This window comes from Lissotriton vulgaris, unplaced genomic scaffold (genome assembly GCF_964263255.1).
Source record: "Lissotriton vulgaris unplaced genomic scaffold, aLisVul1.2 SCAFFOLD_474, whole genome shotgun sequence".
NCBI lineage: Eukaryota > Metazoa > Chordata > Amphibia > Caudata > Salamandridae > Lissotriton > Lissotriton vulgaris.
Genome location: NW_028248784.1, coordinates 703,196 through 718,055, shown reverse-complemented (window position 1 = coordinate 718,055; position 14,860 = coordinate 703,196). Strand labels below are relative to the sequence as shown.

At 41.6% G+C, this 14,860-nt stretch overlaps 1 protein-coding gene across 1 annotated transcript in view; it reads left to right on the top strand.

The window, feature by feature from the left end:
- Nucleotides 1-842: 842 nt before the first annotated feature.
- LOC147663828 (GATOR1 complex protein DEPDC5-like) overlaps nucleotides 843-14,860 on the top strand; it is a 585,638-nt gene continuing 571,620 nt past the window's right edge. Inside the window, exons 1-3 of the mRNA XM_086950176.1 lie at nucleotides 843-909; nucleotides 12,764-12,869; nucleotides 13,701-13,788. Coding sequence (XP_086806302.1) covers nucleotides 12,812-12,869; nucleotides 13,701-13,788 — 146 coding nt within the window. The 5' untranslated portion in view covers nucleotides 843-909; nucleotides 12,764-12,811. The remainder of the gene's footprint in view (nucleotides 910-12,763; nucleotides 12,870-13,700; nucleotides 13,789-14,860) is intronic.

Here is a 14,860-nt window from a genome sequence, read left to right as displayed (position 1 = left end):
ATCATTTGTTTGCTGTAACATCTCTTTCAACCTAGTGCTCTCTGCTGTACACATTTACAACCGCTGGGTACTTACTGGTAGGTTGAGGGGGCAAGGGACGAGACGCCCAGAAAAGCGAGAGGCAAAGGTAGGAAGGAGTCCACAGGGATATGGATGAGATTAGAGGAGAGGTGGAAGGAGGATGCGAAGGAGAGGTAACGTGAGAGAAAGGGAGAAGGAGTAAAAAAGAAAGTAGGAAGTTCAATGGAGGAAGGAGAGTGAGACGAGAAATGATATAGGGTGAGAAGGAAACAAAAATGTCAGAAAAGTGTTCCATTCCTGAAAATAATGTTTCTACACAGAGACCTGTCCAGCGAGCAGTCAACGTAACAGGAGGATGTAAATTAAACCAACGAACGTAGCATAACCAACGGAATAACCTTCTTCATTACCTGCTAAACCTGCTAGAAATGCCATATCTGCGTAAAACATTTGCCACAGAGGGCCCCGTGGCGCCCTTACTCTGCACCGCCCCCGTGCCCTATTATCCAAAGTAACGGGCGTCAGCGCCATCATCTGGCCCAAACCACCGACCCAGAGACAAGCTGTCACTTGTCTGACATGAGGTTAACTAAAGCCCATCACGCTCCAAACTGGGAAACAACCTCCGACCGTGGGAGGTTCTGACGAAGGCACGCAGGGTCCACAGCCAATAAGCACACCGGACTTCTGTATCTCACACTATGATTGGCTAGGGTGCAATCAACGCTCCAATCTAGCACTACCCCTTTCAGACGACGGTCGAAATATGTTAAACCGTGGGATTGGTTGTCATGCAACCCGGAAGTGTTAACACATATTTACAAATGGCATCTGTTCAAAGATCAACGATGGACGCTGGACAATAAGCAGTATTCACAAACGGTCCGTGTAAGTAGCGGACAGGTGGTCAACTTAAATGAAAAGATGGTCTGGGATGTGGTGTCTTTAATTCCATAATTTGGCGACTTTGGCCCTAGATCTTCTTGTCTTTGTCTCTATTCCTGTGGAGGGTTCTTTCACTCGTCATTGTTTTTCCTGACTCTTATGGAGTTTCTGCTCATTCTATTACTAGGCACGCGGGGGAAGTGTTTTGCCCAGAATCCAAGGTGGCCGATTGTAGTGGGGGCCAATAATAACACCGCCAGAAGATATTAAACGATTATGTTAATTGGGTATAAAGGAAATAAACAACACATTTAATAAAGCACAAGGTACATGTTCAACACCGATCTTTCCGCTAGCCCAGAACCTGGTTTGTTGAGCATTACATTGGGCTGCTCCAGCCATTATGCCTTTACTGCTTACGCTGTAACTTACCTGGGACAGCTCTAAATGACTTGCATATTTGTAGTGTGTGCAACCTGTGACTGGTTTGAGGGAGGAGGGCTGACCACGTTATTGCGGACCCTGACCTAACTGCCGGTATCATTGTTAGAGTACCCCCAACGGACGGTGCAGCTAACAGCCAAAGTAGGCTCTCCTGCTGCCTAACATTATCCACCAACCACCGCCTGGTGTAGCACCGCCAGGTACCATCACTTCCAATCCAACTTCACCCTGCTGTGAACAATGGGGTTTGGGGGATGTCTTTGAAGCCTCTTTTCACTAATCATGGCGCAATTAGCCTCCTGTAAACTTTTTGCTGCCGCACTGCCACACACAGATCTTTGCACTCTCCTGTGGGTGTCCACGAACGCGCCAGCCACTGTCTCTTCTACACCACCGGACTTTTGACGTTTCGCCCCCGTGTGCGAATGACTCCTGCTAGTGTAGTAATGGCGCCAAGCTCCCCCTGCCCCACCAGATGTGGGGAACGCCCAATGGATCCTGGCAGGTCACACTACATTCGCCTTATCTTAAATCCTCCTTCTGGGAACCTTCGTTCCCTCCTTAACCTTGTAATTAGACCCTATGCTTCCTCTTCCTTAAGCTGCTGAAATGTCTGAGTACTTGAACATTTTCTTAATGGTTCAGAAATTACTTGATTGTTCGGTGTTTTCAAGGAGTTCAGTCTAATGGAAGGCTCATTGATATTTCGTGGGCTCGGTGTTGTCTTGCTTAGAACTAATACTCATTGATACTATTCACAGATTAAAGTGCGTAAAGTCAACAAAGTTTTAACGCAAAATGATGATGCTTTGATAATTTACTGATGTTTCATTGTGGGAGAAGTAATGTCCCATTGAGGGCTCGCCGTCATGTCATTCAGCGTTTCAGGGATGTCTCACTGGGGACTATAATTCCTTATTTCTGGTTGGGTTATCTTATTTCAAAAACACTGGTGGCTCCTTTAGGAATCAGTAATGTATCGTTGAGGCTTATTGTTGTCTCATTGAACATTTTTAAGAACCTCAATGATAGCTCTTTTCTTTCTAGTATATCTGTACATAGATCACTGCCTAGGGGTGATTGGCTATTTCGAGATAATACGTGAACTCCTTACAACATATGGTCTCTGCAGACATTCATTGCCACCCTCCCACAACCTTCAGCCCTCCCCCTCTCCTCTACCTGTGGCTGAATGCACCAGTGCAGCCTTGATGGGGAGAAAGGACACGCAGGAGGTGTGAGGCAGTAGAAGAGGACGTGTGCACGCTTAGTTAAGCGAAAATTATAATAAGCCAAGTGAGGCTTTCGCTGAGCCAGACCAATCCGTCTAGGGACTAGAAGTGTATCTACAGGGTAGGTGAGGAAAGAGGAATTTGTTAGGCCATAAACCAGCATCTAAACATAAAGGCGTGGTTCCTAGGGGAATCAATTACATCTTTCAGATGTCCACTTTGTCAGGGTGCAAGTTTTTGTTAGATTTTGCAGGGAGTTCAAGTTTGCAGTGAAAGCATACTGGCACTCAATTAAGTACAGTGACCTATACTTACCTATATATGCTGCCATTGTCGTATTTCACTTATCAATAGTTTTGCTACATCATGTACCAGTTTAGATAATACTTGTGTTGTGTTTAAAGCCTCCTATCAATAAAGTGTTAATATGTCTCTAACCCCAAGTCGACATCTCAAGCAAAGGAACATACTGGAATGCCTATTGTGGGAGACCTGTGGGGAGGCAGCATTGGTTAAAAATTAGTGTTCGACTCCTTTTAAAACCTTTAAATCGCGTAGACTAAATTTTAACTTTTGTAACAATTTTCTTTAGCAAAATGTACTCTACAATGCACGGCATTGCTTGCCATTTTGCAAAGTTTTCTTGAGTTGTGGGGAGGGAGGTGGGGTTGACCCAACCATCAGGAAAGACTGGGGTTCACTCTGTCTGTGCAATATGGGAACAGGTGACTACGTGTTGCCACTTTTAACATTTCACAGCCGGCACTGATGCCAACAAGAATGTGAAAAGTTTATATAACTAAGGCAAGAAACAAAAATAAAAAAAGAAATACTCCCAAATGGGCCAATCAAGCCTGGTCTGGTGCTTCATCTTACCAATTGAACGCCTGTCCACTCAATTTTTTTAAGCTTTACCCAGATTGAATGCACTTCATTTGCATCAACCTGCCCCCCTGACCCCTGTGTTTGTTTTACCTTCTGCTTCCTCTCGAACAACTTCTCTCTTCTCCTTTGTCACTTTTTCCATCCAAGCTTTCCCCCCTCCTCTTTCGTCCATGAAATCCATCATATATCCATGAACATGTTTAGAATCTACTGTCTCCTCTAAACTTGTAACTCTACATCACCTTCTTCTCTATTTTAACATAATTGCTGAATGTTTTATGTTGTCTATTGCTCTGTAAGAACGCAATAAAGAAAATAAAAATAATTTGTTATTAATAAAAAAAATCTAGTTATTGTTTGCATTTATGTATAGCAATCTTAGTTGGGCTGCAGATAAGTGTTCTATGTCAATAGCTGTTGGGGGATGAGTCAGGATTTTGTACCTTTTATGGGGCCATTTCATATTTGCATTACATAAAAAGAGATTACGGCCTCACTCATTAAACTTTAATCTTGGAAAAATCATACCTAACTCAGTCTTTGGGGTGTCTTTCTTTAGGTAATAAGCAGTACTTCTTCACAGACAAACGGTGTGTGCACCAGGCCCTGAGAGATTTGCCTATAATGATGCGATTTTTGTTTAAGTACTGGAGCCATGCTTCCTGTCCATCGATAGATGGAGCAATGGTCTGATTTTTGCTTGCTTTTTCAAGCTTATTTTTTATTCGTTGAGCACAAGGGGAACATTCAGATTTACAAAACGTCGCCATCAGTCAGTCTTGCAACTTTACCCTCTGCTGAGAGAACCAGGTTAACAATATTCCAAACTTCATTATAAGAAAATTCAGAAAATAGGTCCACACGGTGAAAGAGTGTGCAGAGGAATACAGTCAACATGTAGGTAGAAAAATGCAAAGAAGGAACAAGAACCCCATCATACATACTTTCCCTGCCCACATTCATTAACCCAGACTCCAAACCTCAGCAAGCGCCCCTCACAGTGCAGAACATCAGGAGCAATCCCTGTTAATTGCAAGGTTCCAAAGTAAACCCCACTTGTGTAGAGCAGTATCTCCTCCCCAATGTCCCAACTTCAACTTGCCAGGGAATCTCACTGATGCCGTCACCCCCTTTGGTACCAGCGAATGAGGGTCTTTCATGAGTCCTATCTTCCGTGAGAGGGACAAATAATAAGATCAGGAAAGAACACAAATAAGTCTTCGATCAGCTTCACTATGTTCTGCGCTGCTTCATTCATTGAGTCTTTTCCCTCTTGTCAATGAATTTCAAGGGCACCATCACTGAAACACTACTTGTTGTGGATTCTTTACTCTTTTCAGAAGAGAATCACAGAGTGTTCTTCCCTGGTCAAAATTCCATCTCATCTCGAAACCCCAGTGGTCCTTTGAGCACATCATTGATCTCCTCAGTAGTTGTTCCATCTGGGCGATGAACATGTACCCACATACTCCCACCCATCCGAACTTAAAGCATTTCCTCTCTTCTCATATTGTCCAGGTGTTTAATCCTACCCTACAATCAGGACAGTTCCTGTATTGCACAGCCTTTAAACGTGTTAATCTTCTACATCATCATTTCGGATTTCCTCATTTGTCTCTGTAGTTACTGGACCTTGATCTTATTTTGTCCCTCTTCTATCTCCACACTACACTCCCCTTTCCAGACAGTGTTTCCAATTCCCCCACCAATGGATCAACAGCAAATTCAATATTTTGCTTTTTGTAAGTATGTGATGTGTTGACTGAATGCAGGAGTGTCCGCCCAATCTGGAACCCAACATCACCTGGCACAGTTTCCAAGAAGGGATGAAGTACTTCGCAACCTGGATGAGCAACAGCTGCCTGAAGCTCTACTTGGAGAAAACAGAAGTACTCACCCTTGGCTCCACCCCCTCCGCATGGGACAACACCTGGTGGCCCCCTGCCCTCGGAAACCGACCAACCACCCCTACTGGCCACGCTCACAACCTCTGCATCATACTCTACTGTTCGCTCCCCATGAACCGCCAGATGAATGCTGTATCATCCAAATGCTTCTACGAAAACGTGATCTACACTCAAATCAACAAAATACTCCCCCGCAAACTCCAGACTGTCCAGAACATTGCAGCCAGACTCATCCTCGACATTCCACGACATGACCACATCACCCAACACGTCCGCGATCTCGACTGGCTCCCAGTAGAAAAAAGAATAAACCTTGAACTGCTCACACACGCCTACAAAGCCCTCTACAACACCAGACCCCAATACCAAAACAAAAGAATCTCCTTCCACGCTCCCAAGAGAAACCTCAGATTTGCCGACCTAGCCTTGGCCACGGTCCCCCTCATCCACAGGGCTAGAGCGAGTGGCAGATCCTTCTCCTATATCGCGGGCAAGACCTGGAACGGACACCTCCTCTGCATCAGATGAAGCCCGACACAGCACCTATGTCTTGAGACTGTCACGGCTGAGTAGCACACTTCAAAAAGCCAGATTGATTAATATGCATTACTCCTGGCTCTCACCCCTCGTGGCTTAAAGACCTCCTCCTTACCACTTGTCCGCCATGGCTGCTAACTTTACAGCCTTGAGGGGGAAGTGAGACCCAGCTGTAGCTGTTAGAAACCACTTGGTCTTGCCTCAATATATTGCATGTCCCAGTGTCAGCAACCAGTGTAGTAATGCAGCGAGGATCCAGGAGTAGCACAGTCTGTTGTCAGCTGCTGTGATGGTGCAGGATTTTGCAGGGCTGATCCTCACTCACTAGGGACCTCAGGAGCTCTTAAACTCCTCACCGGGTGAAAGAACAGGAGCTTGATCAGTCATCAATATCACAGCCATCTTCACCCTTCGCTGCCCTGTTTCTCTCGCCTACTCATAGTTGATTGTGCCGGAGCAGAGAGATATCCTAGTTTGAAGTGCTTAGATCATTCAACATGAATAAGAGCTTCAACAGGCCTACATCATCCTGGCAGACACAAACTCATGCACATTATAGATTTGTCATATCTGGCAGTTCCAAGACCGGTAGTTGGGGAGAGGATTGAAACTTTCAGGGAGTCACCCAATAATCTTAGAGATTGCATTTGGTGGTACCATTTGAACTTTACTCTGCCAGGACCAATGAAATACTACTCAAAGGGACCTCTAAGGATTAACACGATTTGGCTGAAACTATTCTAGGTGCCTGTTTTTTTGTGGTCCGAATATGTTTGAGAACAAAGAAAGAGGAGAGATACATTATCAGGCGGGATCACAGACCCAACTGGACTGCTAGCAAATATCCTGCAGTTGAATGAATGGTCAATTGCCTCCATATTAATGATTCTCAGTCCACAAAGGTGAACTAAATCAGAAATCCGTCTCTTAAACAATGTAAGCTATTTTGTTGCAGCAGAGTAACCGAATATTGGTTCATATTTTGTTTTGGGCGGCCTATACAGACACAGGGCATGTTCTTGTAATGTAATGTTCTTCAGAAGTAGCTTCATAAAGAAAATGAAGAACTCTTTTTGGACATTCACACCATTTTTCTTTTATATTTTATTAATGGAGCTTAGCTTTTTTGAGCAATCTTTGATGAAAATAACTTCCTCATCCATATCTACAGTTGTCTCCACAACTGGCGCAGAAAGGGGGTCACCTTGCCTATCTTACAGTTTCCCACGTTTTTTTATTTATACATTTGGCAATAAGGTAGATAGGCACTCCTGTACTGGGATTAAAATTTGCTACCGTTCTTTCTGTTGAGAGATTATATTGTATAATACAGAGGATCCACTGGCAAGTTGCTTCCTTTAAGAGTTTCTCCTTTCTAAAAGTACGAGAGAGAGTGTCCTCGTGGGTTGATCGGGGCAAAGGTCACAGATTAGCTATAGGTTCTGGACATAGTTCTTGGATTCAGAATAAAGCTAGGTAGGACCTATGTCTGGAAGGAATTTTTCTTCTGCAAGATATACTGCAGCCACAGGACTTATTTGTCCACAAAGACCAGCAGTATGCTTATTTTAACTGTTCCTTGTGCTACACAGTAGGTCATTTTGGTTTGCATTGGTGGAAGCAATACGAGAGCCCACCTGTCTTTCATTTTGCTCTCACCAGCTCCTTGGTGCGTCACTAAGGTACTGCGGGCAGTAAAAGCGGCAGACAACAGCCTGGGCTAGAGGAGTGAGAATGATTATTTACGTTCACAATTTGATCTTCCTGTACCAGGACAGGATGATCTTAATGCTTAATATCCCATGTTACTATTCTTCTACAGGACTTTGAATCGGCAATCTATTATAAGACAACTTCCAGCACAATAACTAAATTCCTACGTTTTATCATCAGTACCAAGGTGGTAGTGTTCAGCACTTTCCAGAATAAATATCCTTGATACACATGGAATCTGCACTATGTTGTGCATATACGTTAGGATCCTCCTGGTGATTTAACGGATGTTAGCTTTACCTTTCACCACTCACATTGTATCCCTGTGACTGTTCAATTGCACAGGACTATGTGGCCTTGTAAACTGATGCAGTAAAAGGTCTGTCTTTCCTGTAGCTTTCAGAAAGTTGCATTGCAATAAAGTTCCTAACTAGGAACAGAGTTCAAAACTGTCATCCAGAGGATATAATGCATGAGATAAGTCAGTCATCTGGTTGAAACAAAGCCTGGCTTTTTGACAGAGCTATGTTGAAACATCTAACAATACTAGCTCAGTCAGTGAAAGCAGATTAAAGCAGAATACATTTTAAAGCACAATCTTTCAGAAACCTGATAGATTACAGCAAGTGCACAATGAACAGGAAGATGTGCAAAAAAGAATGAATTAACCAGGTCCTTGCAATGTGGACCTAATGGATTCCTCACTCAAACTGAATCAGTAGCAACGGGCAACAAACTGTCATTTCCGCCCTTTCAGGTTGTATGACAATATATCAAGGCACAAATTATTAACTTACAAAAATTTTAACTCCAGAGTATCGACTACCACTACATCTTCAAGATAAGTATATATAAGTAAACGTAGATTTACTGTTTGTTACTTTTCATCTATATGTATATATACATATTTATTTTATCAAGGTAAGTAGATGCTGAGTTAAGAACAGTAAATCTACACTGCCTTTATTAACCAACCCTGGAAATATAGTGGTAGTTGATATTCTGAAGTCGATATTGTTGCACATCAATATATATATAAAAAACGAATTTCGTGCAGAACTTCTTGTGAAGGTCCCATTTGGTAAAAGTGTCACCAATTGATCTTGAAAAAATTGTACCAGTCTTGGTTTGGTAGATTTTAGTGATCAGTAGAGAGTCCCGTACCTCTTTTTTTGTTTAATCAAGGCTTCTTTTTATGCAGGTGTCTTGGTCCAAGTACCAAGCACAACAAATATTATTAGGCCATCCTGTCTTACATGAGCAGAGGGTTGTGTAGGACAGCCATCCTGTTGCTCCAGCTAAATATCCCAGAAAGATGAGTCTTATAGATTGGGGGCTATTCTCTTGTTCCCTAACTTGTTTCCTCTCACGTTCATTGAGATAATTCGGTTCTTTATAACTCACAATAGCGGCCATTCTACTCTAGATACCTCCAGTTTCCTAAAGCTATTTTATCTCGGCTCTCTATCTTCCTCTTATGATTCTGGTTGATTGATTCCCCCATATCTTCTTCATATCCACCAATATGTTGTATATATATTTGAAACATCTGTATTTCCCCCTCTTTAATATATGTTTTTAAATAATATTTTTATTTATATTTTATTTGGTTTTATGCACGTAAAAGGAAAGGGTACACAGCCATCGACAGCCAGCCTCTGGTCCACATTTACATGGTAATATTGAGTAAAGACGGGCCTGAAAAACATAGTCACAGCTTGTATAGGATCCTTTACATTATCTGTAAGGGTACCAAATATCAGTTCTAAACATCCCAGACTACACCGGGCCTCCTCATCTGATGCACCTGGTCACACATCAGCACACTAAAAATTGTGCCTTCATGCTTCCGTGATAAGGAAATGCATGCCAGCCATTTCCTGGGTCTTGCATACCCTTCTCTCGAGGGTGGCACAGTGATCCATCCCTCTGAGTTAGTTGCTGGAGCACGGCGACATTGCATTTTGCAATTCGGCATCCATGCCCAATCAGTGTTTGAGCCCTACTGGGTCCCCTGATTCGTCCTGTATTCCCAGTAAGACGATCTTGGACGTGAGAATTTCTGGGATGCTACTTGCAATCAACGGTGTTTGCTGCACATATTTCCAAAGTGGTTGGATGCGGGGCCATTTGCATGTGATGTGCATAAATAACTCCTTCAACTCTATTTCCCATAACCTTTTTGGAGATTAGTAGATTCTATGAAGAAATTTAAACTAGATCAGGCAGAGTCTAGATGACATTTCCAAGCATTGCAACGCCATTTTAGCCTTTATCCACACCACATCATCTAGGAGCTCAAGTCCACCCTCCATTGTTTATGCAGATGGGAATTGGGTGGAGGCCTTTTATTACAGGAAACATCATTTACAACAAAGTCTTTTCCACGCATGACGTTTTCAACGATCCACTTACCCCACAAACGTCTCTTCAACGAGGGAGCCTTCAACGACCGTCTTTACCACGCAAGTGGTATTCCTTTTGGTCGTCCAGCATGTAAGTTCTGCGTGGCCTTGGGGGGTTGGGGGGGTCTCCCCCCATAAAAAAAAAAAACGAGCAGGCTACATACAATAAAAAAACGCACTAAAGAGTCAATAAAAAAAAAGAAAAGAGCCGCACCGAAGACGTGGCGAGTACGTCATAATTGAAGTCCTTTTTTAGTTTTGGTAGACATGTTTTAACGCATATTTCGATGGAGGATGGAAGTAAGAGCTGGTGAACGTAACGTTTTTGAAATGCGAGTTTAGAACTTGCGTTCTAAAAAGCTGCGTGGTACAGCCACTTGCGAAGTAAAATTCGCTTGGTAATGCCATGCGGAGTATTTGTATTCGTGGTAAAGTCATATATTCTTTTATTACCACTGAGCGATATGTTTGTGATATGCTGCCTCTGCCCAAAATCCCATCATTAATTTTAATTTGAAAGAATTGAATTCCGACAGGACAAACATTGGTGGTCGGTACTTATCCAAGTTTAGTATATGCTTGTGTCCACATTTTATTTGACTTTTGTGGCAACTACTATATTTTTGTGAAATTATGGTATAATTTGTCTCTACTGATACTATTGTCTACATGTGATGTGTATAACATGTTTTTTACGCTTATTTTTGTTGATTGAAACTATTCATTCTTTTCTTGTGTAAAGTGCTGTAATGCCTATTCTGACCTTTTACACCCTATATAAAACCTCAAATAGAGTAGATCAGTGGTTCCTTCAGAGCACCAATAAGAATATACTTTATGGTGCAGCGACGCCTAAAATAGAGATGCCTTGTACACCCCCCAGTTCCAAGACACACCTCTGCAATGTGAGTAAGGTACCAACATTGTTTCTTGAATGAACTAAAGACAACCCATTTTCACATGAGAACCTTTCAGCTCATCCGTTTTAATAATCGTATGATCTCTATGAAGAGAAGGCCATATATGCGAGAATTTGATGTATAATAAATAGGTGTTTTTTCCCCTGGTATGTATTGTCATGTATCCTGCCAAACTCATGTATCTTTTTGTGCACATTTTTTCTTCATTTGAATTTGTGTGTGGGCCTGTGCCCGAAAGCACATGAAAAATTAATTCACACATGGGATTTCTCAAAATTAGTACAAGTTTGACTTTTGTTCTGTAAGCCTCCTTCCCCTGTGCCATCTTCCACCTTGACTCTATAGGTAAGTGGTTATGCAATAAGCTGGAACCCTTTGGTGTCCCCTCACCAAGGGGCTGATATCCCTCCAAGTTTTGTGAGTGAGAGCCATTATGGAGGACATTTTAGAAGCAACAGATTGGTCATCTGTGTCAAACGTCCTGTTGTACATTTATTGAAGACATTCTTGTGGTTCTTTTGTAAGCCTATTGATTGTGCTGCTAATTATTTGGTGAATGTGGTGCACACACACATAATATGATCCAGTTGCTAAACTAGAATCCATATTGAACTAACTAATGTATCTAGAAATGTAGTTAATATCTAATGAGTTAAAACAGTTCTCTTAAAGATACCAAACTATTATCTCTCCACTGTATCTAACTCGTCATAATCTGTTTATATGGCTTGGTTCAGAACAACATTAAACAAGTCCCAATTAAAAATGCATATATATATGGAGGAGCTTTGGGTCAGTCCTCTTCATCCAGTGGCCTGTTAAGTAATCCACATGTTGCTTCTGTCCACCGCAGCGTATAACCTGGGGTAGTGGTCTCCCCTCTTAATCCATTGTTTCTCTTGCACAGTGAGTGGGGATAATCTGATACATTGTGCACATCTGCCTAAAAAGAAGTCCACTTCAGTGCCAGGACTGGTAGGACAATAGTTTACTTGTAAATGTTTTTTGACATTCTTTATCTGTTAACAATTTTTTAATCGTCAGTAAGTGTTTAAAGTGTTTTTTATTGTTACAGTATTTAAAAAAACAATAATATATTTTGTGTGCACTAAGATAAATCATATTTTCCCGTGATGTGAATTAAAACTGAAAATGGTTTCCATACCTGCCTGCTAGAAAAACCCATGCTGTTGTATTTAAATTATAAGCGTTGGTGAACTTTTTTTAAATTGAAATTTGTTTATTGCAATAATAAGGCCATCATATTTTGTCAGTGGCATGTTGTCCTTTTTATTTTTGTGCCATAAGCTTTCAGTGAGCGATAAAAGAAAAATAGCAATCGCTCCAACTTCGCAGGGCACACCCATTGGCTTTCTTAGTTTTTAATTCGAATTCCAAAAACAAAATGGGGCTGAGGTTTTGGGAGAGTGACAATTGTGAAAAATGTGATGTTTTCTTTTTCATAAACGAGAAACCTGGTTCTGATGGCTTTCATGATTGAAAATGTTTGGAGAAGAGTCTCTGGTTGAGGACACAGCAACAAATAAATAGTGGTGGATCCTAAGGCAAAAAAACATGAAAGCCCCTTTCATTGCTTTGGTCACCCTGCCCTATAGCTCTGTGCTCTCAGAAACCATTGTGCAAAATTGGAGAAGAGGTATGGCTTCACTGCAACCCCGCTTCATTCTCCTGCCAGCTTCAGATTGGGACAGAATGTGTTTCTGGGAATAGGTCATGAACTCTTTGTACTCGGGCAGTGGTTTTAAACGTTTTCTTTTTGACTGAACAACTCTTTCTTGTTTTCATTCACACAGGCAGAATGCCCTCCCTTCTGTCATTTGAGAGCAACTAGAACGAGCAACATGAGAACTAACAAAGTTTACAAGCTGGTCATCCACAAGAAGGGCTTTGGGGGCAGTGGTAGGTACTGGCAGTAAATATTTTTGTTAAGTGTTCTCTTCAGAGCTAAGCATCTTGGTGCTGCTCCTTTGGTTGGATGGAATTGGGAGCTGGCTATAAGAAACACCAACAAACGTATAAATATTTCCTAATATGATGTTCCTAACACACAGTTATAACATGCCCATACCTCAGGTTCATATGCCACTAATGTAGTGGGACGAGTTCTAGATATATTTTCTCAAGTCCAGTGCAAACTTTAGCATAAGTGTCTGTTCGGGATATGCACATATCCTGCCTATGAATTGTTTACTCTTCTCTTTTCTGGAGTTTACTAACTGCGTTGTTTTTCTTACCTCTTGAGTGGAAACTCAAGGTTTGTTGGACACAGTACTTAAAATGCTCTGCCATCTCAGGAGAAGACTTTACATCAAGGGGTTGTGGGAAGAAGGGCATAGTTTTTGACTGGCGACTTTATTGACATTATGAACATCAAGTATGGCCTTTGTACCCCAACTATACAGATAAAATGGAAATCTTGGTACATTTTGCGTTGTCACTTCCCTCTTTCGCTATGTATATACTTTCTCTTGTTTAAACGGAAACATTATTAAACAAGCACCAGATGAAGATGAATCATCTAAAAAATAGGACTATGTATTATTTTGTATTTCATACATATATACTTTACAATGTCACCCAATCAAAACACCTTTCCTTCAACATTTGTCAGTACTTTAGAAGGTTCAGTCCTCTAAGAACTGTAGCAAGTCAGTATATGGCTATTGCAGTGAATATTTGGTGACTGTTCATACTGCTTGTCCATAAGTGCTGTCTGTTTTTCTTTTTCAGATGACGAGCTGGTGGTGAACCCCAAGGTGTTTCAGCACATAAAGCTGGGTGACCTAGTAGAGATTGCTCATCCAAACGACGAGTATAGGTGAGTATCTCCCCACTGCTGCTTTTGGATGCTTTGCAGGTAGCTGTCAAGGTTTGAAAGACTGGACACATGCTTCTTGACTGTCTGAGTGACAGAGAGTAGAATAATGGGTAAAGGATGGAGGTAATAATGCAAATGATGGTTTTCAATACTAGCTTCCAAAGGGTGAGGTTTTTGTGTCCATCCTCTCTCCTGCAGTGTCTTGAATTGGTTCATTCTTTCAGCCCATTAAATATTGGGTCTAAAGCTTTGCAAAAGAGCCTGGTCGCAGTCAGACTTTTTTATTAATCTCAAATGCACATTTTCAATTTTTGTGTAATGACTTGCACTGCCGTTTAAACTGTTTGTTAGCACTCCCACATTTAGCATGTAAGTGCATTGAGGCTCAGGGTGATTAAATAAATGTCCCAGGATCATACAGTTGGACCAACAGTGAAAGTAGATATCAGAACCTCTTGGTTTCATAATTCACTACTTCACTGCTCCTTGAGGACCACTCATCCACCGTACGCTTCAATCAGATTAAACTGTGTGTTCTCTAAAAGTGGTTGCCCCTTAATCACCTTTTTGGTTGGTTGTACTCATCCATCTGGGATTGCAATATTGTGGCTATAACACGTTTTTGCACCCACATCTACTCCTTTTTCTTCAGTAAAGGGTGTGCATTTCAGCACGCAGTCACTCGGCTACCTCAGTTCACTAGCTCTCCAAGGCAGTGCTGCACAGCTTTTTTACTTAACAAGATAAGAAATACAATTCGTTTTGCATACATTCCGAGATTAGTGCAGCACTGATCTTTTAACTAATGGGAAATTAAAATATCAAATGAGGACATATGTAAAATGTATTTTATAAAGAAGTTTCAAAGTAAGCATTGATTGCAGACCTTCTTTTGAAATGGTGGAAATGGAATTCTAAAACAGAAACAATGACAGATAGATAGTTTCCCAGCCAAAATGCATTTTCTGTATGTACTAAACTAGTAAACGTGATCATTTCCCAAAGCAGTGCTACGCAGTGTCTCACCCTCAGAAAGTTGAAAGGTTTAGTTGCCCCTACCAGGATTTGACGT